Source organism: Calypte anna, chromosome 21 (genome assembly GCF_003957555.1).
Source record: "Calypte anna isolate BGI_N300 chromosome 21, bCalAnn1_v1.p, whole genome shotgun sequence".
NCBI classification, from domain to species: Eukaryota; Metazoa; Chordata; class Aves; order Apodiformes; family Trochilidae; genus Calypte; species Calypte anna.
In genome coordinates, this window is record NC_044266.1 from 4,092,609 (window position 1) to 4,116,249 (window position 23,641).

The 23,641-nt window shown below is 44.7% G+C and overlaps 1 protein-coding gene across 3 annotated transcripts; it reads right to left on the bottom strand.

The window, feature by feature from the left end:
- Positions 1 to 1,965: 1,965 nt before the first annotated feature.
- ENO1 (enolase 1) lies at positions 1,966 to 14,545 on the bottom strand. 3 transcript variants are annotated; one of them, XM_030463530.1, is made up of 13 exons: positions 14,193 to 14,314; positions 13,377 to 13,475; positions 10,786 to 10,879; positions 9,408 to 9,503; positions 7,092 to 7,150; positions 6,454 to 6,523; positions 6,132 to 6,265; positions 5,760 to 5,982; positions 4,335 to 4,532; positions 3,892 to 4,093; positions 3,418 to 3,526; positions 2,970 to 3,028; positions 1,966 to 2,440 (listed from the first exon to the last, which is right to left on the bottom strand). In XM_030463530.1, the coding sequence occupies exons 2-13, from the start codon at positions 13,431 to 13,433 to the stop codon at positions 2,371 to 2,373; spliced, it is 1,371 nt and encodes a 456-aa protein (XP_030319390.1). In that variant the 5' UTR covers positions 13,434 to 13,475; positions 14,193 to 14,314; the 3' UTR covers positions 1,966 to 2,370. The 3 variants fall into 3 exon arrangements, with proteins under 3 accessions (XP_030319390.1, XP_030319391.1, XP_030319392.1); XM_030463531.1 differs by lacking the exons at positions 13,377 to 13,475; positions 14,193 to 14,314 and adding an exon at positions 14,415 to 14,545; XM_030463532.1 differs by lacking the exon at positions 13,377 to 13,475 and having other exon boundaries at positions 2,084 to 2,440.
- Positions 14,546 to 23,641: the final 9,096 nt, after the last annotated feature.

A 23,641-nucleotide genomic window follows, 5' to 3' on the forward strand; every position in this document is an offset into this window, starting at 1 on the left:
CCAGCTGCCCAACAAAGGGATGTTTTATTGCACCAGTTAGGGGCTTGGTTTCCATAGTCAGCTGTGCCTGTGTTTGTAGGGTGTTTGTAAGGAGCATTCTTGGTGTTGCAGCTTCTCCAGACTTGAGACAAGATGTTTTGGAAATGCTAACAACAGGTGAGACTTTCTAGTTAAAAAACATTAATAGACACTAACAAAGCCAGGCTTTGCAGTCATCTGTCCTCTCTGTGCTTTCACAGCTCTTACTCACACTAGTACTAGGCAGATCTAACATCTCCCAACAGAACTCACACCTCTCCAGTCTGGCTTTCTCCTCACAGGCACTCAGAGCCCTTGCCCTCTGATGGCAGAGCACTGGTGTACAGGTTTCAGGGATGAAACAGGTCTTACCCCTCTGTACTTCCTACCAGCAGCTTTTCAAATAAAATCCGAGTTGTTTTTTTTTCCCAAGCTAGAACAGAAAATATTCCTTAAAACCCAAGGTTTAAGGGAAATAACACGTATCCTGCAGCATCACTGGCTTTCAATGCACTGTTTCCATCTTGCGATTTTAAAGATATGAGAAAAAATTTACTTGCAAGACATCCCATGTCCACAGCGGGGCACTGCTGTGCTCCTCACGGATCATCAACATAGCCACAGGTGATCCTGCAGGGGAAGAGAAAAAACTTGGAGGTCTTCCCTCATTTATCACACAGGTAATTCAGCTTTCGGAAGTGAAAGACCAGCACAACACTCATTCAAGCGATCCAGAAAGTTATTTTTCCTTACATATCTGCCATTACGGAAAACAAAACAAAAGACCATAAACAACAAGAACTGGTTTATACCACCCCTTCCTCAATTATGCAAGAATTTGCTTTGTCCTGCCTGGTGAGCATTCCAGCTCTGTTCCCCACTCCGAAGTTCTGACAATGCTGCTCTGACACAGCAAGAGAACAGCAGTGGTGACAGATCCACTGAAAAATCTCTTGGCACATTCCAGCAAAAGGAACTCTTCCTTCCCATCTCCAAGAACTTAGGTACTGCCTTGAGGGTGACCCATATGCTTCCCTTCTTGGCCAAACTGGCAGCTCAGCAAACCAAACAGAACAAAGGGGTTTGGAAATAAAAATATTTGCTCATGAGCCTTTTGTTTCTGGCCATCTGTACTCACACAGCTAGAAATCCCCTCTAGTCTTTTTTTCCTCCCCCCAAGGGAAATTCAGCACCTCAGTACTAATAGGGCAAAATTTAAAGTGCAGCTATGAGATCACCTTTCAATTACACCTTTTATTAGTGGTATTAGCAAAGATAAAACAAATGCAGCAGTTAACACAGTTTTGTTTTTAATTGAATACAGCATCTCACTTGTACCATATTACATGAAAGTATTACCATCTCCTAGAATCACTACTTTCAAGTGTAGCTTTCCCTTTTTTCTCTCTTCCTGTTCCCCAAGTCAGATCCCATTGAACTCCACCACCTGCTAGCAACAACAGATCAAGATGGAGGTTACACATTCACTTTTAACATAGTTAACACCATGTCAGCCTCCTGCTAAATGCCAAGGGTATCACCAGAGTTTTTTCAGCATTACTCTGACAAGACTGATAAGCAGACATCTCTGACAGTGCATGATAAAGGTTAATCACAGCATTTGTAAGCACACACCCCATCTTTTGTAAGTGAAGGAAGACCTTCAAGTTTTTTCTCTTCCCCTGCAGGATCACAACAGATCTAGGAGCAAGAAAGCTATTCTTAGTCCCCCTTCCAAATTACTAAACATTTTTGAAACCACCTCTTGATAGCAGGCACATAGAGCTAATTCTTTGTCCATTTGTCACAAAGAATTTAAATCCTCTCTGTGGCCAGTTACAGCAGCAGAACTTTTGATCCCTAAAGCCAAACATCAGGATACGGTTATGGAGAGGCAGTATTCCTGCTCCTCAGCCTCCCCCCAAAGGAACTCAAAGCCACACTTCGTCAGGTTGTTTGATGCTTTTATTTATCACATGTAAAACCACTACTATTTCTGTTTGCAGGTACCTCTTGCTGGGCTGCAATGCACAGAGCTCCAAACATTGAAGACCAGACAAGCAGAGAAAGAAACCAAGGTGTTTATGCTCAAAGTCACAAGGTCATGAGCCCAGAGGGTGGTGTCAATACACAACCCCCCCCTCTCAACAGGGACTGTTCTACAAAAGCAAAGCATCACAAATAACAGATCAGAGTTGAACATACTAGGTGAAGTAATCATCTAGAGGGGAAAAGGACCTGCAAACCAGTCTTTCTCCTTCAGCTGCCCTTATCTTACTAGTACAGGTAATTGTTATCTAAGCGGATGACTAACACTTTAAACCAGAACAGGGGTTGGCTGATCCAAACAGCTTATTTGCCACGAGGGTTCCTGAAGTTCCTTCCAGCAAAACGGGCCTTACTGCCAAGCTCCTCTTCAATTCTGATGGAAAGGGAAGAGAGTACTGGGTGTGAGCAGAGTGCATACCTCCCACACCAGCACAGCTGCTGGCATGATGCTAAATCCTCTGATCTACCTGGCACTAGACTTTGCCACTGAGTCACAAGCCAGTTCCCACCAAGCAACTTCAGTTACATGCACATTCACTGCTGCACTGGTCAGCACCATCCATCCCATGCAGCTCCACTCAAACACATTAAATGCTTGCCCAAGGGAAGGGCACTGTGCAAACAGAAGGACAATGTCTCCTGTCTAGTGTCACAGAATGCTCTGTGTGATATTTCCATTTAGTGTGGCTGTTACTGTCACCCATCCATCTCCTCACTCAGCCTACAGACAGCTCTGCAAGCACAGCACCAACCCAAAGACACCCCTGCCAGTGTCAGTTTATGTCCTTAAGCTGCAGAGTGTTTCTGAGATGCAACAGACCAATGTGTGCCTCAGATGCATTAGTAGAACACTCCTTCTGTGTCAGGTTTTGCTCCCTTAACCCTTCTCCCTTGAGTCTCACCTCAGCAGCTGGTTGTACTTGGCTAGACGCTCAGATCGGCAAGGGGCACCAGTTTTGATCTGAAAGGGAAATCAGAAAGATATTGAAGAACTCCAGCACAACTAAAGCCACAGGTGCCAAGACAATCCTGGTCAACTCTGTTTAAAGCAATAAGCACAATCACAAGCTTTATTTCAGCATCAGACTGACAAGTTAGGACTTGGGAGCAACAAGCAATGTTCATTTGCTACCAGCTTTAGGATCAGAAAACACTGATATACCCACTGGAGTTTATTTTTTTAACATTAGTGGTTGAAGGTGAGTTTATACAAGATACCATGTTCCCTGGTCACTCCCAAGAAGAAGAAATCCACATGCCTTAGATTAGAACATAGCCCATCTACTGAGCAGCATGGCTTCATCACCAGATTATCTCAAACAAAACAGCAAATCTACAGCAGATACCAACCTGACCAGTGCAGAGACCAACTACCAGGTCAGCAATGAAGGTATCTTCTGTTTCTCCAGAACGGTGACTCACCATCACACCCCAGCCACTAGACTGGGCAAGCTTGCAGCTAGAAGAGATAAAGAGATAAAGCTCCACACCACTGCCACATGCTCAGCCTTTGCTTTGGTGATGATGGCTTAGGCAGGTTGGACCCACTCTTTGGTTCATGTTGGGGCTAGAAGCACGTAAAAAAATAGTGATAAAGAGCTACTTTTACACATGCTTAGACCCAGTGAAGTTGTCTGATGTGCTTTTACCTTCAAGACTTCAAGGCCTTGAAGGTACAGGCTTCCTTGTCACTATGCTCTATTAGTTACCAATTCACAGATGCCCAATCAATAGATTTCTGTCCCATTAGCTCCACTCAATACGTTCATCTCCCTCAATTAGACAATCTCCTTCCCTGGCACAGCTAAGAAGGAAAGAACTTACGCTTGCAGAGACTCTGTGACAGAGCCAATCTGGTTGACCTTAAGCAGGAGGCAGTTGCAGGCTTTCTCCTCCACAGCCTTGGCAATACGCTTGGGATTGGTCACAGTCAGATCATCACCAACAACCTGGATGCCAGCACTGGCAGTGAACTTCTTCCAGGCAGCCCAGTCATCCTGGTCAAATGGGTCTTCAATGGACACCACTGTACAAAGATACAAGGAGCTTTAAGACAATGTTACCCTGAAAGGTCTTTTCTGAAAGCAGTGGTACCAAAATGCTGTAGCCAAGTACTACCCATCTCAAAGAACATTCCTAAGACTCCTAAGAGGCTACCTGCTTGTCCTATTCTTGATCCCTCTTATAAAAGAAGCTGCACCTCAACCCTTCAGTAATCAACCTGTGTTCACCACTAACACCACACTTCCTGTTGACACACAACTTACAAGGGTAGTTCTTGACAAAGCCCATGTAGAGGTCAGCCAGCTGATCAGGAGTAATGTATCTGCTGGGATTATCAGGGGATTTGAAGTCCAGGTCATACTTTCCATCACGGTAGAACTCTGAGGCAGCCACATCCATACCAATGACAATCTTTTCAGAGTAGCCAGCCTTGCTGATAGCAGTCTTCAGCAACTCCAAAGCTGAAACATAGTAAAGGCATTTCTTTCTTACCAAAGATCTTAACTCAAAAGCTGTCCATTTATCACCGATAGATCATTCACTTGGCAAAGAATCTCCAAATGAGCCCAAAGGCTGCAGAGAAAAGGTTCTTAAACTCCCATTTTTGAAGTGACTGAAACAAGGTATAACTTTAATACTGCTTTTAGCTCGTAATGCCCTTGGAGACACCATTATGGGATCCATAATCTCTTCAGGCTGGACTGCATGTCAGCCCAGAAAGCTTAATACTAGGTGATACCAGGAAGCAGTGACTGCACTTTAATCTCTTTTAACTCCAGATCAGATGTTGACCATGAAAGTGGTGAGCATCCACACCCTGACATGCAGGGTGATACACAGCCTGCCTCTGCACAGGGCACCCACTTGGCATACTCCTCATGCACATTTTTGTGCAGAAGAGGGAACAGAACTGCTCAGCAGCAGTCTCTGGATACTTCACACTATGCTACTCTGGTTTGGCAGAGACCAGCAAGGCTCTTCCAATCAGGCCTCACTCAAAGCCAAGCAGCTGGATCAGCCAGGCTATTTACAGTAGGAAGCTTAACGGTTTTGTCTGGGTTTCCTTGTGTGTGGTTTTAAGATGATAATGTAGTACAAACTGCAAAAGCAGCAGCTGCCAGCAACATATATTCCTTGGAATATAATAGTTATTCAAGGCCATCTTCACTGATGTGTGCCAGGGTAAAGACCTAGCAACAGCTGTACGTGACAGTATTCCTAAGCAGCCTGATAGCTGCTGCAGACTCAGGACCTGCAGTGTCATAAAAACCAACACAGTTCAGAGGCCACCTTCAACAATAATGTAATTAACAGCTTTGAAGCAACAAGCAACTTCAGAGTTCTCACATCCTACTGGAATATCTTATATCATATTCTACTGGCTTATCTTCATGCACTCCTACACATGATCAGGCATAGTTCAAACTGTTTTCCTCCTTTGTCAGCACAAAAACTCCACTAAACTGACTACTGATTTGGGGGAAACCTGCAATCCATGTACACATTCCCACACCACTTTGCAACTGCAAGGGAGTAAGATCCTCTCAAGCTGCTACAGGAATGAAACAGCAGTGAAACATTCAAATCAAAGTCATTCTGTCAGGCTGCATAAACTGATGTCCACTCATACTGGACAGGTATGCTCTGGCTCTCTCATTCACCTCTTCTCACACTTAGCTCATTCTTACCTTCTTTATTTTCCAGGATGTTGGGGGCAAAGCCACCCTCATCACCCACATTGGTTGCATCCTTGCCATATTTCTCCTTGATGACATTCTTAAGGTTGTGATAGACCTCTGCACCGATGCGCATTGCCTCCTTGAAACTGTCAGCACCCACAGGGAGGATCATGAACTCCTGCATAGCCAGCTTATTGCCTGCATGGGAGCCACCATTGATCACATTGAAAGCCTTGGAGTAACAAGAAAAAAAAAAAAAAAGGCAGGTCTCAGAGCAAATTGCTAACTTAGATTCTCCAGTCTCTAATTTGATCCAAGCCCACCAGTCATCATGAAACACCTGCTCAGATCAAGTCTCCAGCTACCCCTACCAAGACTTACTGGAACTGGAAGAATGACATCTGTATTCCCAGCAAGGTCAGCAATGTGACGGTACAGGGGGACACCCTTCTCAGCAGCACCAGCTTTGCATACAGCCAGAGATACACCCAAGATAGCATTGGCACCAAATTTAGCTGCAATAGGAAGCAATTACTTACACAAGTGTCAGAAAAAGACTTAGCAATACCTGCACTATCATCTTGGCTATGGGAAGTGCACAGCATATGCCACTCACTGCCCATTGTTTCTGGTAATGTAAGAAAGAAACCTATACACCAATCTTCATCTTTTCACACCTCACTGCAACACACAGCTCACTTACATTTGTTCTCTGATCCATCCATTTCCAGCATCAGTTTGTCAATCTTTTCTTGTTCCACAACACTGAGTTTCTGCAGAGAGAAGCAAGAAAACCACTGCCTGACCCCAAACATTGCTTGGATAATTCTCACCCACCCCCTGCATTTTTATGTCCCTGGCAGGCACCAGTAACTGTCCAAGGGCAAACAGCAACAGCTGAAGAGATTAGATCTTGTCATTACCACACTGCAGCATCTTCTGGTCACGTCCAGCAGACCAAGGCTGACAGATTCATATCCCGTAAGATTCCTTTCCAAATTAGACAGCTTGAATAAAACCCAGTCCCTCCCTATTATTCAGCCACCCTTTGAAGCATAAAGCAGTTTGTATCTTAACTACACACTACTGAAGCTCCCAGGTGCTTAAGGATTTCTGCACACTGCAACACTAGGTTGCTAGAGTTATTTTAATTGTTAGATATGCAGTCATTAAGTAAAGCAATTACTGTAGGTCAGTTTGTTCACATGCACTCCCATAAACAGGGTAACACCCCCTACCATGTAATACAGTTCCTGCAACTATCTCTAGCAAGAAAACCCATCAGTTAGGAGACACTGGACTGACATGAACTGATGTTAGCAGAAGACAAATTGCTCCTACCTTGCTAATCAGTGCAGGTGCAATTGTTTTATTGATGTGCTCAACAGCTTTTGAGACACCTGTAAGGAACAAGCAAATCAGACACTGGTCAACCACAGCAGCTCTGCAGGTGTTAATAGATGATCTCAGTAACAATCAAATCTCAGAATACCACCTCATGCTGTTCAAACTGCAATCCAACCTGAGCTTACAGCCGAATCTGAACACTGAACAGAAGTCACCTCAACTGAATAGACGTTGCATGAAGTAAGCATCATCTAGGAATGCCTGCTGCAATGTTAGTTTGCAAGACCATGCACTGGAGAAATTCATCCAAGTGACAAGGTTGCACTGAAAGCACATCCATTACCTGTGTACATAATGCTGTCCCCAGGAACTCGTTAACATATTTAACAGCTCTGGATACACCTGACAGAAGCGAAATGGACAAGAGAATCAAGGAAGAGACGAAGACCCACAGCTAAAAACAGAGGCAGTCATGCAAGCAAGAGAAAAGGACACAAACAGGTAAACAGACCTCCAAGTTAGCAGAACAGCACAAACAGAAGGGCTCAAAGAGTAGAGGAAACTACAACAGCCACTGGGGCTGGATGGAGTATTGCCATACTATCACAAACACCACTGAGGACCCAGACCTCAAGTGGCTGAATGACAGCATTTAGGAAAGGCTTTAGGATAGGCTGCTCATATCCATCCATAGAATGGATGAGTAAGGGGAGAGAAAAAGGCTTCCCAGAAGTTAAGCATGCAGTACCTCAGGCATTTCACTATCTGCCACCACTATGTAACAGCTAAACCATCACCTTAGCACATTTTGCACTTGGTACAATGCTGAAGTACACTGTCTCTGTACCTGGATGCAGGCACAGAAATGGATTGTCTGCTTTTGCTTTGGGCAAGGAATAAACCATGAACACAGCACCATCCTTTTAATCTACATTGACTCCCCACTGCATTAAGCACCAGACCTTGCTTCTGCCCCATAAGCAGAGACCATCATTGGCCAACTACCAATATTAGCCTAAGGAATACTGTCATCCACGTACAGTGTAAGCTTCAGAACATGTAACTGCTAATTAAGTGTACCCGGAACGACATTAATTGCTTTTCAAATGGTCTAAGTCTGCAAATTGATATTAAAACAGACACACCAGCTATCCAGTCTGCAATTCATCCCACTTGATGATTTTTTCATAACTCATGTTATTCCCCCCAGCTGACAAAACCTTTCAGCTGCAATAGCCTGTTGAGGAAGCTCAGGCTGAGCACCACAAAGAACTGCCTACAGGATCAGATTTAACATGTCTATACATACACACACACTTGTGTGTGTTTGAAGACAAATAACTCTCCCAGCCAAAAGTTAAGTTGATTGATGCCTTTTACTTGAAAGGCATCACAAACGCTTTTACAGCAGCCAGCTAGAAAGGAGTACTGACTATCCAAGCTTTCAGAGTACTTGAAAGAATTACTATCAGAATCTTTATTAGGTAATGACATATGGATATTAATTTTCCCCCCATACTTGTTCCCAAGCCACGTTGGTGACTTGCTGTGTTTCCTTTCAGAACAATCAGTCCCCAGACAAATAAAGTATCACACTACTAACACAAACTTATGTATCCTGGCTACCAATAATAAAAGACAAAAAACTGAGGTAAGCTTTAGCTATTGTGCAGTCCAAAACAAAAGCATCTTCCATGATTACCAGTGTAAATCTGCATGTTAGCTGTGATCAGCAGCTGGCCTAAACCTCAGTTTTTAACAGGATTTAACATGCTGGGATCTAAGGAGTCTACAGTGCCAAAGCAGATACATTTTACAGTTCTTTGAAAATTTGGTCTGTGAAGAGATCTTGTGACAAGCTGCAGTAACACCAAGCCCTTAGGAGCAGGTGGCTGAGATGCTTTTCCAACACACTGCTAAAGCACTCTGGACTCCAACATGCAGGTCACCAGGAGTGGCATAACACACTTATGTCTGGGCATACTGTGCTAGAGACATGATCACCTCATTGCCCTGCCTGAGCTCCATGCAGCCACCCATGGCAGCAGAGTCACCTGCAGCACTGCTGAAAGCAGTCTCACTCTGCATTGTCCCCTGGAACTCCCAGCAGGCTGTGCTACACCTCTGCCCCAGCCACACAGCCTATGTGCAGCATGCACTGCTGTCCTCTTACTGCTCATCTTCACCATGTTTGCTTGCTTGTGCATAATATGGATGGCACTGTGTGTCCTCTACTACAATCTGGAGTGAACATATGCAGCAACACAGTCACTGCAATGGGCCAAGCTGGGTGTCAGGAGTCAGGTTTACCTTTCCCCAGGTAGCGTGTCTTGTCATTGTCACGAAGCTCCAGAGCTTCATAGATCCCAGTTGAGGCACCACTGGGAACAGCAGCTCTGAACAGACCTGTTTACAAGAGACAAAACTGTCTTAGGACGTTCCAACCCAGAAAATGTTCTCCATCCATACACAATCCCAACCTACCACATACTTCCATCCCCAGAGGTAGCAGAATTGATCTCTAAACAGCAGCTCTGCTCACAGGGATCCTGCAAAGTATCTGCTATGAGTGTCCCACTTACTGATCAACACCAACCCAACTCCCTCGTTCTCTGCCACTATGCATTTCAAGTGTTTAAGTTCAGAAAGTCATCCATTCCCCTTCCAAAAAATGTCTTTATTCACTGAATCTACTTTTGACCTCAGTCTGGATGACAAACTCTTAAATTCTTCTAAGATATGACATACAATGGACAACTAGGAGGCCTCTTTTGGTAATGTGAGTTCTGAACTCCTCTGACAACAGGACAACCACCCAGCCAGCCCATTCTTTCAGCCAAGATGCTGAAGTTTCTGAGCATTGTTGTTTGAGGTTCAAGATGCCAGCTTCAGTCTCCAGTCTTGCCCTTATCCTGCTACAGCAAAGAGCTTAGTAAGGGGAATCTCATTAAATGACTGCATTAATCTTCTGAGGCAGAAAGATCAGCTATTTTGTTAGTTTATTACAACTATTATGTTTGCGCATTCCAGCAAACCATACTGCTGTGTGTTTGCACAATGCCTTTGTCAGATCTATCAGATGTGCAATGAACAACTAACAAACCAAGAGAAAAGTCCTACAATAATTAAAAATAAGATGTTATAAGTAAAAACCCAATTAAGCAAGTTGTTTAGTCATGCCTGCATACTTATGCATAGAAGAACCCATTACCCACTATTCAACTCTGCAGCAGAAGACTGTTTCATTATATAAAGTGACAAATCAAGAATTAAGTGCAGTCACACAGAGCTCAGGGAACACTGAAAACTAAGGTGTGATTAGCAACCACTAAAGGACAGGAACTTGGTTTTGGTAACTCCGAGTTTGCAAATGCTATCCCAGTTTATGGTCAGGGCAGGGAAGGCAGGCTTGGATTAACACTTGGACAATTTAGACTGTGAGAAGTCACACTTCAAAAAAATCCTTCATCGTCCAGGCCAAGACCTTGAGCTCAGCAAATTCATCCCATTAGAGCAGGGTAGAGGTTTTTCTGGAAGTCCAATAGCAAGCTCTGCAACATGTTGTATGCTTGGAGAAAAGGCTAAGCACAATTCCACTGCTGGAACAGGAGAAGTGGTATTCTTTTGACTGCCTCTTCAGTACTATCAGATACAAAACAGTAATAAACATCTACAGCTACGGACTCACCTTTGTTGGTATGGAGGTCTACCTCAACAGTGGGATTCCCACGAGAGTCAAAGATTTCACGAGCCTGGATCTTAAGGATGGACATCTTTAACACCTGCAAAGAAGAGTTTAGCATTAATTATAGAATGATTTGTGTAGAAAGGGATCTTGAAAAATTACCTAGTTCCATCCCTGTGCCATGGTCAGGGACATCTTTCAGTAGGCTTGGGTTGCTCAAAACTCCATCCAACCTGGCTTTGAACACTTCCAGTGATGGACATCCACAGCTTCTCTGGGGACCCTCTTCCAGGGTTTTATTGCTCTTATGAAAAATTTCTCCCAATATCCAAACTGAAGCTACCCTCTTTCAGCTATTTTCAGTTTGAAACTGTTAATCAGTATTACTCAAAACATGGCTCTGAACAATAAACTTTTTTTTCTTTAAACCAAAGGGCAACCCACACACCTGCCTGCACCTCCTGAATAGTTAATAACCATTGATTGCAGCACTCCATTTCAGTGATTCATCTCAACTTTCAGCAATAGCAATTAGATCAGTTTTTAAAAAGAATCTAACTACTAGTAGTAAATTGCTCTATTTGGATTGCTTGTCTGCTCTTATTTGGTGAGGTGACATTCCTTTAGATACCTCCAGAAACAAGGCTTCTGTTTTTCAAATGTTCTTCCCACCTAGGTTGGGATGTCTAACATACAACCTTTGATAAAAAACTACAGTGCAACGGTTCTTAGTAAGCTCAGCTGTTCAGAGCCAAATGTGACTCATCTTGAAATAGAAACAGTTACATATCTAATTAAGAACTTGCATTAAGAGTTACAACCCATCTTGAGTATTTACAGGAATAGCTTTTCCTCTTACAAGGAAGAGAAATCACAATTTTTTAATACTTCCTTTTTCTCCCTTTTCACAGATCTCTACACTTTTACTTAAGATAACTGCAGTAAGAAATCCCTTACGTAAGCTCAGCTACATTTTAAAAATCAAGTCATACAAATGCCTGTACAGCATTGCCTGGCACCAAACCCAGCTCATCTGCAGAGAAGAAAGCTCAGCCTCAGACGCAGAACTATCTGGAAGCCAGTCTTTTGGCAAGCCAGTGTGGGTGGTAACCCTGTTTACAGAAATGGTCATGAATTCTCTGCAGTTACTGCAAAGTTAACAAAACCAAAAAGACCTTAAAAATACTGTGTCCCTTCGAGCTGTCCTGCCTCCAAGCATTATATTGCGTAAGGCAGCTCAAAAATTGTAGTTACTGCTGCTTTACAAAGACTCACACGCTGACAGATGATACGAATAACCTAGGAGGCAAAACAACTTGGTTCAAGATGGCCTTCATGCTGCCACTACTTAATCAGTAAATAAAACAAGCTAGAAATAAATCCTGCAACTCACCAGTTATCAGTCCTAGCTGTGCCAACACTTATCTCCCTGCACCTGCACTGAGCAGTGCTGAACAGGAAGAATTTCCTATTTATCTAGAAAGGACATTTCGAGCTGGCACCTGCTATGCTTTACTTTCATTTTCAAGAACCACAGCTTTGTGACAATCGGTGCCTCATTCTTTGAAAGGTCAGCCAGCTTGGAGGAAACTGTGATTGGTCACCTTCACAAAGGTGGCACTTCAGGCAGTGTCTGCCAGGTGTGACATGACTCAAGTGTCCTTGACAAGTAACCTCTCCAGCAGTCTGTCTTTAGAGGGAGGCATTTCACAGCACTGCACCCTTCCTGAAATTCTTCACACCTTTTTTTTTTTGGCTCATTTTTCACCCCCTCCCCTCACTCTTTAAGAAACAGTTTGCCCACTGATCTATTCCCAAGTAAAAATCTGATGCTGTTTTGCTCACCAAAAGCCATGACTCATGTATTTTGAAAGAGAATACATGAAGTACAGAAAGTGAGAGTCACCCCATGCACACATCTAGGTGTGGAAATACTGACTGCAAAAGTTCACCAGTAGCACCACCTGCCTCAGACCTTTGTACTTAGTGATAGAGCTATGCAAACACACACAAATGCCAGAGTAGTGCTTAATGCATGCTTTGCCTTAAACCTTTTTTATAGTATTATCTGCTGGCAAGGTCAGTGTCTCCCTTTAGGAAAGGACACAGCAGATTTCCTGGCCTTCTCTTCCAAATCGAGACCAAGTTACTGCCCACTGCACCACTGCCAGTCCTGAGTACCAGCTCATTACAACTGAAATCCAAGAAATCACACATTCCTTGCTCTGAGCCCCTGCTCTGCACAGGGAATGCAGTACTCCTAACACCTGAGGACCACTCCAACTTGAAATTATTTCCAGATATTTTGTTTGCAGCCAACTGTATCACCAAAAGCTGTACTTGTGAACTATTTCGCAGCCACATTTCTCTCAAGCAAAGACAGAGTTAAGACTTTGCAATGCATGCATCTGAATAGATTTGGCCACAGAAAGAACTATCCCAGTTAGTGCCTTATTACAGAACTGCAAACTTACATTAAAATTAAAGCTTCTGTAAGACTGCAAATCTCATACTATTGCCACTCCGAAAAAAGCTTACTACTCCTTGGAACTGTGACCTATTGCTGCAGCCCTCCTAAAAATACTGTATCTTACCAATCCTACTGATGAAGCCCTCCTAAAACCAGGACAAATATGGACCAATGAGGGCATCTTCCAGTCCTATTCCTTCCACGTGGTATTCACCTCTATGCTCTGCAACATGATGCAACACGGTTTAAGTAATGCCTAGCAGGGAATAGGTCACAGACACGTTGAACTACTTTCTCTTCAGGTTATCTAAGAAGATGGAAGCCTGAAAATGCACTGCCCCAATCAGTGGGTTTGGATGAAGAACTTCACTGCTTCCTGCCAGGCTCAGAAAGTCCCAGTCCTGCCCTGTGACTCAGCAGCCAAGTAACGGAACAGGACAAAGACCAAGATCCTCTCGGGCAACCCTGCACGAGGTGAACTGGTTAAAAGGCAGTTAATTGTTTCCACACATTAACATCCAGAGATGCATGTCAAGCTGTCAGGTGCTACTCCCCTACAAAAGCTGCCTTGAGATAATAAGTATTAATTAACCCCACTCAGGAAGAGACCTAAGGCCCACAGGTTTGAGTGCTGAAATCAAACGTTAAATATTTGAGATGCAAAGCTGAAGGACATCCACCGCCACTACAGAGGGGAAGGTCCAAATCACGACACGCAATCCCAGAGTGGCTGTTAATGATTAAGAGAGAGACGTTAAACCCCGTCTTTTCAAGAAGCCTTGACCCGCCGAGGTCCCCAGGGGATTTTACCCCTTACACACTCCCACCCCCACCCCCCCACCTCCCACGCTGATGGGGCCCGGTCCGGCGCAGGCCTCCTCCCGCCCCCGCGATGCGGCCGTTAGCACCCCCACAGCGCCCAGCACCCCTCAGAGATCACCCGGAGCTGGCCTGACCCTCAGGCAAGGCCGCTGCAGCCCTATCTCACGACCCCATCTCACGGGGGCGGCAGCGGCTCCTGGGGGAGAGGTCTTGAAGAGAGAGACGCGAAACCGCGGCTCACGGGGACATCTCACCCCGCGTACAACTGCGGGAAGGGAGGGATGAGCCACTAAGGCTACGCAGGAGCCAGCAGGCCGAAAGGCCGCGCCGCTACACTCACCTTTGGCCCAGAAGCCCCGAACCGACCCTCCCGGCTCAACGCCTCGCCTCAGACTGGGAAGGAGCAACGGCACAGCCGCCGGGCTATAGCCCGCCCCATGCGGTTGAACCGCCCACCGCCCGATCCCCATTGGTCGTCTCAGCCCCTCTCCGCTCTCCCATTGGCCATCCCCTCCCTGCGCCGCCCTCCCATTGGCTACCGCTGCCTCAGGCCAGAGGCGGGTACGAGTGCGTGCGCTACGTGCCGCGGCGGATCGGTTCGCCTCGTGGAAAAACCCAACGAGGGAGGGGGGGAGCCGCTCGTCCCGCCCACAGGCGCTGAGGGGAGGGAGGGAGGGAGGGAGGGAGGGAGGGAGGGAGACGGTGCTAAGGAGAGCCCGCCCTGAGGGGAGGTGGCCATGACAGGAGCCTTTTTCTGAGGGGAGGTGGCCGTGAGAGGGGGTGGCCCTGAGGGGAGCCGGCCCTGAGGGGAGCGCCTTCGTGAGAGGAGGTGGCGGTGAAGGGAGCCCATTCCTGACGGGAGGTGGCCGTGAGAGGAGGTGGCCCTGCTGGAAGCTCCTTCCTGAGAGGAGGTGGCCCTGAGGGGACCCCCTTCCTGAAGTGAGGTGGCCATGAGGAGAGCCTCCTCCTGAGGGAAGCCCCTTCCTGAGAGGAGGTGGCCCTGAGGGGAGCCATACTTGAGGGGAGCCTGCCCTGAGGGGATCCCCCCCCAGAGGGGAGACGGTGGGAACCCGAGTGTGCAGGAAAACACTTACCCGCGCTGAAGAGTTGGGTTTTTTTTCCTCGTGTGACAAACCCTTGAACCTGTGACATCCATAGGCCTCTATATATAGCAAAAGCGTTCTTTCTGACCAAAAAAAAAAAAAAAAAAAAAAAAAAAAAATAGAGTGGAGCCCAATGCCTAGGCCATGGAATGGAAGATTGTCTCAAAATAGAGTGACTCACACTTCCTGAACAGCTCCAGTCCCACTGCAGATGTTGAAAAAGCCATCAAATTATTCATTGATAGTTATTTAGTCTGCTGCATTGAGGTGAGGGATAAACTTCATGACAGCAAAGCCCCCCTCCCTGGAAAGTCAGATTCAGCTTTCTGTGGACTCGGCAGCAACCACGTGCCATGGTGTCTGATAACAACATGACTGCTGACATGAGTTGTCCCCAGTCCTCCTCCTTCTCTTTTCACCTGACACTACAATGCCTGGGGGGGCCTGGCTCTGCAGTATTTCAGGTAAATAACAACAAAAATCTGAAATTCCCCAAACCTGGAGTTGGGGCCCAGGGGTATGGCAGTGCTCAGTCCATCCTGTCTGCACCACACAATGCCACACTGCTGCTTGCAAAGTTAACTGTGGTTGTGCTTGCCCCAGAACTGCCTCACCCTTCCAGCCTATGACCCATCATTTCTTGTGGGCACATTTTTCTTTCTTTCCTGAGAACATCCCCTCAAGACAAGCTTTAAACCTAATAAAAAGCAAAACGGAAATGCATTGAGCTGACTGCCATCCCCAGGCTCACCGTCCTGACACAGTACCCCACCAGCCCCCCCTTGTGACTTCCTGGGCTCCCCATAAAGAGACAGTGTTTGAAGGCCGAGCTGTTTTGTCCAATATGGTCACAACAACCCTGCATGCTGGGGTTTTTTGTGCCTTTTCTGTCTTGCTGGAGGCACACATTTATGTGGGCTGCTCAGCCATGAATCAGGTTGAAATGCTGCTGCGTTGCACACAGCTGAGATGAGAAATATTGGCCAGGAAAAACTCTTGGAATTAAACTGTCACTTTATAGGCAAGCGATTCTTTGCAGAGCCAGCCTCCCCAAAACTCCGTGTATCCCTTACAGCTGTGTCCTTGGCAGTAATTCTTGAGTTATCATGGAGGCAAAGGCGTAAGAGGGGAGTATTCCCTGCAAAAACATGCTCCTAAGCAATCAGATGCTGGAAATTATAAAACTGGATTTTTGTGCTGGCTAACTTCTGGATTAGAGATGCTCCACCCATTTTTGCACTTTGTGGAAGTCCCTTGATTGCTATGCATGGAAAATCACTTAGAGGTGCAGAGTCTTATAATGAGCTAAAGATGGAGCACAAGAAAGCCTAAGGCTGAGGGAAATTCAACCTTGTAGCAGTCTTTGAAAATACCATATTTCCTTCACCGTGTGGGAGGGGATGTATGGCTAATGGGGTGGGCACTGGGAACAGAGAGTTGCAGGAAAAATAAAGCCACCGGTAATTCAGTTTGACAGCCCACACAAGTACACTAAGACATCAGTGTAACATGCTGCTGGGGCAGATGGAGAAACACACTGACACAGAGCTGGCTTAGAGGCATCCACCACCCAGAAATGGAGAACAATTCTTGTGATCAAAATTCCCTCCTAGTGCAAGGCCGCCTGCTTTACAGGCCATGGTCTAACTATAAACGTAATACATGCAAGTTTTCTGATTGCTTTGACAAGCTCAAGAGCACAGAGGCTGACCAGGCCAGCCTCTTCCTCTTTTTAAGTGGTTGGGCAGGAATGTTCAGAGCTTTGCAGAGTGTGAAATCACTGATTGAAACAGTTAAGGATGCCAAGGCAAGGAGCAGAACCACCACAGATCAGGACTTGTTTGCTGGTGCACTAATGCATAATCATAATCATTATGCAGTGCAGGATGCATTCCAGGGTGTGAGCTTTTATAACACCTTGAAAGGACTTCCTGAATCCTCAGGGATTTCTCTTTCTCCCCAGAGCCTCACCAAGCACCTGTAGAACATGTGCCTGGGTCACTATGGATGCACCACTCTGTGCTACTCTACCTGACAGTTCTGCAAGTGTCAGCCTGTTGATGTTTTCCTAGGTTTCTTTTTGAAGAGCAGTCCCACAGCTGAGTGGCCTCATAAATGAAGCTTTCTGACTGCGTTTCTGCGTCACCACAGCTGAGGTGAGATCTCCAGAGGACAGCCATCGGATGCACAGCTGACTCCCCTCTTGCTCAAATTCCTTCTCCTTGTTGACTGTGCAGATTGGAGTGTTTTTAAGGAACATTCATTGGAAAGGTAATGGCAGAGTTTGACTAATCCTGTTTCTGGGTATCTATTAAAATGACTGAGTGACTGTTTAAGATGTTTTCTCCCAGGCATTCAAAACTTCCCCTAACATTATGTTCTTCTCTATTGCTTTTTATGCTTTTCTGTCGTGCTTTTGTCTTGCATCTTAATTCTATGCAATCAAACACTACAGGTTTTAGGCACAGGAATAATGACATGACTTGAGATGACAGACCTGATGACTTTTTAATGCTTGCAGCTTCCACTGCTTCTCTTAATTGTTGTCTTCTTCCAGAATTTTAGACACGAACTGGTTAGTGTCCTGAGAGTTATTTAAAATCCCTGAGTTCCTGCATTTAATAGCCAGCCTCAGAGTAACTTCAGTACAATGCTTGGGTGTTGGAAGGACTTAGACTAAATTAGATCTTTCATGTCCTCATATAGAAATTTCAGAATTACAACACCGAAATGAAACAAAGAATTATCAGGGAGGATGTGCTGGGAGAGCAATTAGCCCTGCATGGCCACCGGGACCTCAATCTGCTATCTCAGCTGGCATCCTGATTCTGATTTTCTCCAACTCCAGCTGGCTTTAGGAAGTTTGGGATTAGACTTTTCTATGGAAAATGCTGCCCTCATTTTGCAAGCCAGCAGAGACAGGGCAGGGAGCTTACAAACCTTGGTAATAGAATTTTATGTCTAGCAGTCTATGAAATGGGTGCTCAAAGTTTTTTCAGTACTAAAGAGGGATGCTGAAGATACAGGTAACAATAGACAAGTGCTTGTTTTTTGAGGGGTGATGCTCTTAACACAGGTTTGTGTGTAGTTATGAATATGTAGCATGAAGCAATCACCAGCCTACATGAGTATGAGAGCTGAGTACTCATGTACTAGGCAGAATATTTTGAACATATTTTATTTTAAATGGAACATTACTACACAACAATGATGGCAACAACAAAAAAAGCAGGTAAGATGGCTGGAATAGGAAAAATATGCACTACTTTTCAGCTACTAGAAAGGCTAATATACTTATAAAACTACTCCATCAATTTTCAAGTGATGGTGACAGGTTTTTTGGATGTGAACCAAGTAACAAATCAGAGTGCTAATACCAAAGAGTGCATTTCCCAGCACTTAATGATCTGGTATGGTGATTTAAGGTAAAAGTGAAAGCTTCTAAACCAGCTGGATATTTATTGCCAGGAATTGTTCATCCAAAGACCATAGCTGCTATTTCAAAACCATGACAAAGCCATTAAGTAATCCTTTTTATTGGGCCCAGTGTGTTGCACAGCCTCTTAGAGGGTCTTTGATCTTCCTTGCTGATCAAGTCTTTTCCTCTCACTTTAAAATATATTCTGCTATCAAGGGGAAAGCAAGCTTGGAATCAATTAGCCAGTAAGAAACTATATTTGGTATTTAAATTATTTTTTTTTAATGGAAACCTGAAAAACACAGTATGAGTAAACCATTAACAACTCATTTGTTTTCATAATGGGTGCATAATATGTAAAGCAGAAGGGTTATCAAGCAGGATTCTCTTGTCACAGAACAGGTACAGCATAGGCTGTAGGATTTACATTTCCTTCATGTTGTCCTCCTGCCTTAAAAATTTGCCTCATTCCCATGGGAATCACTTTTATCTCCTACCCCTCCCCTGTCTTACACAGACAGAGTACAGTGGTGATGAGCTGATGGGAGAGGACGGGCTCTGGGTGCTTCTGCACTCACTCAATATGCCTGCATAGACCTTACCTGCAGCATAAAAGCAAACATTAGGGTACAGACAGCTTGGGGAAAGCAGAGACTGGTATCATGATCTCTGAAACTGAATGCATTTGTCCTTAATTTGGAGCTCTGAATCACACAAGTCTGCTTTTATAATCAAAAGGAAACAGGCTTGTCTGCCAGAGGCTTGTCTGGATTGGCCATGTAAGACACAGCATCTGTATCAAGGATGTTTCTCTGCACAGGTGGATGCTTAGGCATGTACCTCAGCACACAGCTCAAGCACAGGCAAAGAGCTGAGCAATGTCTGAAGTGCAGCAGATGCACCAAGTGCTCTGATCAAACCATTGTCAAAGGCTTTAAAACCCACAGCCCCTCCCCATTAGTGTGGGCTTGGGAAAGCCCATCTTTTAGTCCATTTCTTTCTTTGTGAAACAGATGTTTGCTGAAATCAGTCTGGGATGCCCTGCTCCATTGGATGAGACCATGCTCCTCTTTTCCACCAATTTGTTTTCTTGATTTTTTGTATCCTCCAATTTACTCATCACAACAGGAATCCCCATTAACTACTGGGATCTCATTTCAGTCACATCTTTGATTCTACCACTATATTCACTCCACCACCAATCCATGTTTGTGTCCTCCTTCCCTACCTTCCACATCCATCAAAAAAAGTCCTGATATCTTCAGAAAATCACTGCAGAAGCCTTCTCTGACCAGGTCTCTGAAACAGCATCTCCTCCAAAACACCTCTGCTCCTACTGTGTCTTCTCATATAGCTTTCCCCATCCCATGTCTTGAGCTCTTTTGCTCTTGGGAGTAAGAACCCAGCCCCTCCCTTAGGTGTTGCCTCTCCATCAGAGGCTGAATGACCTGCACCTTTCTGATCCCTTCAGTCTCAGCAGCTGCTCTCTGCAGTGGTGGGTGAAGGTTCTGCACCCTAGCCCCAGGGCGGGCTCTTCAGCTGCCTGGAGAGCTGATTCCCACACTTGTGGGGAGCTTGGTGAGTGGTTTCCCCTTCTCGAGTACTTCCAGGGTCAGTAATTCATGTGCCTCACTGAGCTGTGTAGGGGTTAATGAACTACTGGCTGCACAGCTCTTAGAAGATGAGAAATGCAATGGGAGGGCTCTGTTATTGTAAACATCTCTGAAGAGTTCTGTATCAAACCCAACTTTATTGTATTTGGCCACTGGATGTCACAGCTGCTCAAGGCACAATGCAGCTGAAATAAGAAAGAAGTGCTTACCCAGCAGTGGGCAGCAGCCACGTTTCCAGAGGCATTCTTTGTTCTCTGAAGAAAGTCTGTTTGCTAAGAGGTTTGGGGGCTTCTCCTGTAGTTATTCACTCCTAATATTGATTTTCGGAGAGACTGAGCAGTAAGTGCTTCCTCTGCATCTTGTTCACTGGGGGATCAGGAGCAAAGTGAGTAGTTTTTATGGATGGAGATGCAGATATATATACAATACTACTAACAGTGTCTGAGAAGGCAGACGAGCATTTGCATTACTGAATTAATCCTTCTCTATCCCACCACCATCCTGTCCACAGCACAGAGCCCTACTATGATGAAAAAATTTCCCCTGGGGTGTCTCTTGCCAGCACTCCTTCAATCCTCATGCTCAGGCCATGCTCTTGTGTCCCTCACACTAAATGCAGAGGGAAGGATTGACCTCCTCCTCCCTTCACTGAAAGTGACTTCAGACTTTGAAAGAAAACAAAGTCTGCAGAGCAGACCTATGTAGACATTACAAGAATTGTAATTACATTTCCTGGAAATGAAAATGAAGAGGGACTATTTGACCATGTTCTGTTCTTTTTATAGCATCACATTGTCCTTTTTTCCACCTTGGGGAAACTGTGAGTTGAAAGGCTGCTTGTGCTTGTGGCACATTGAGGTGATAACCACCCCAGAAGTGATGTGAACATTAAAGAGAGAAACGTATTTTAAGATAATCCAGGGGCTATAGCTGTAATGAAGAGTAATTGGCTGAAACTGAGCAAAAGAAAATTTAGGTTGGCAATGAGCTGCAGGTTGTAATGCTGAGGCCTTTTCGACGATGAAATGGAATTGGCAGAGGAAACCTCTCTGCTTTAAACCAGGCAAAGCCTGCTTTTAGGAACACTGATGTAAGCCTCCAGAGTCTCTGACTGCCTCAAAGCCTGTTTATATCACAAAGCTTGAAGGGAATGAACAAATGTATCTGAATTTATAGCAATAGAAGGTGAATTTAGCCAACGACATCAAAATAGTGTATAAGAGGAAGGTGGCCTAAAGGGATTGTGTGAACTGGAGAAATATATTCTAGTGCTTTTCTGCCTTGGAATTCTGTGATCTCTGTAGGTTGTTGAAAGCCAGGGGGCAAAGGGGGGGAAAGCATATGCAAAATTTCAAAGAAGCAAAGGCCAGTTTTAGAAGGAAGATGTAAAAACACTACAGGAATTACTGAATAAAAGGATGTCATGTTCCAATCCATACAGCTATCACCAGCTTTACTCATGTGCCTATCAGCACTAGCTCCTTTCTGCCTTTCTGTAAAATTCATGTAGGCTCCGAATACTTTTGTTTACCCAGCATAGCTTCAGCAGAGAAAGCTCTATTTGAAGAGGTTTTGGACTCAAAAATATCTGGATAGCCTGATTGAAGGCAATCTCTCCATCTCACATCAAACAGTCTCTGTCTGGTCAAATGTTTGCTGGACTTGGGAGTGATACAGCTATTACTGCAACCCCTGATGAAATTCCAGCTGATACAGAGAGAAAGGAGTTAACCCTTTCAAGTTCTGGGTCAAAGGAGCACCAAGGTATTGAGCCAGCTACTTCAATGCAATGACAAGGTTGTGACTACCAAGACTCAGAATGGATTTAAGTGTGACTGGAGCTGAGCTGTAGCCCAGTGAAGACAGAGAGGACAGCCTGTGAAAAGCAGGATATGAGAGATGGCAAAGAGTCAGGGAAAAGTGTAGAGACAAAAGAGGAGTGTACGGAAGCCAGTGATGTGGGATTAAAGGCTTATTTCCTACTGGAGTTGGAGCAGGAGGGGGGAGGCTGAAGTCTGTGTAACTGTGTGTGAAAGTAGCCTGCCTTTGGGAAGAAATCATGCCAACACTATTAATGGCTGAGCTATACGACATTAGATTTTTCCCAGTGCCTAAATTTGGGTGCAGAAATTATTCCTCTTAGACCCACAAGGTTCTTCACCTGTAAAACACCACTTTACTTCAAGTGCCATCCTGCTGTGATATCTGGAGTTCTCTCCAGCAATTACATTGAGGTAGCAAAACAAATGACTAATAAAGACAAGCCTCAAGCCAGCCACGTTCAATACCTGCATATGCACTAAAAAAAGCTGTAGCTCCAAGAACCAGTAAGTGACTGTTGACGTGTACAATGCTTTGTACAGCTTGTAATTAGAAGCTTAATAATCAAATACATTTAAAGAGTTTAATTAACACTATTGTTCTGTCGTAACACCAAGACAAATTCATACTTAGTGCACTTAGTAAATCCTCTCCCCAGATTGCTGTGTCTCACAGAGCAGCCACTGATTTGGAGGAAGTGAGCCAACAGATGTATGGAATTTGGATGTGCTGAGCATCCACAGCTCCAGATGATGTCAAGTGGAATGTCACAATTTTAGCATGTTGCAAAAGCTCCATTAAAAATTAATTCACTGTCATCTCCAGTTTCCAGGCATCAGTACACTCCCAAATGGGCTTTATTTCAAACCCTTGGTGCAGACTGGGGTAGCTGATCGATAAAGCACAGGCAAGAGAAGCAGCTTGTCCCTAAATGACACCCATCTGAACACTCAACAAGCAGGGTGACAGGAGGGATGCTATAGTGCAGAGGTGACCTCCTGTTCTTGACTCTTGTTCACACCCTCACATGATGCTGTGTGGAATTCTGGAGTGTAAACAGCTATAAACCCCACAAATTTCTCCCTCAGCTAATTTCAAAAGCCTGTTTACCCAACTGGATACCCAAGGATTATGAAGTGCATTGCAGGGCATGTTTGATTTGTTTAGTCTTACACAGTTCAGTGCAACTGTCAGAATAAATAACTTCTTTTACGGAGAGAGGGGAAATGCACATTTGCTTAATCAACTCAATATTCCAGCAGTTCCCAAAGATTAAATATACACTGCACAAAACAGCAAACCAAAAAAGTCCTTTCAATGTTAAAAAATTCACTTGCAAAGAGCAGTTTTGAATAAAAAAACCTGCTTCTGTTCTTCAGCATAGTCCAAGCCTAGAAACCTAAATTCACATGAAATTAACTCACCTCTGATGAACTGCTGTTACTACATACATTATTGCTGAACAGAATAATTGCAAATATTATTGCAAACAGCACAGCCATTGTGAACAGAAATGCTGAGATTTCACTGATTTTTTTGCCAAATGTTTAATATTGCTGCCTGTCACCTAAAATCAACAGCTGAGTTGTACTGCACCTGGTGGAAGCCTCCT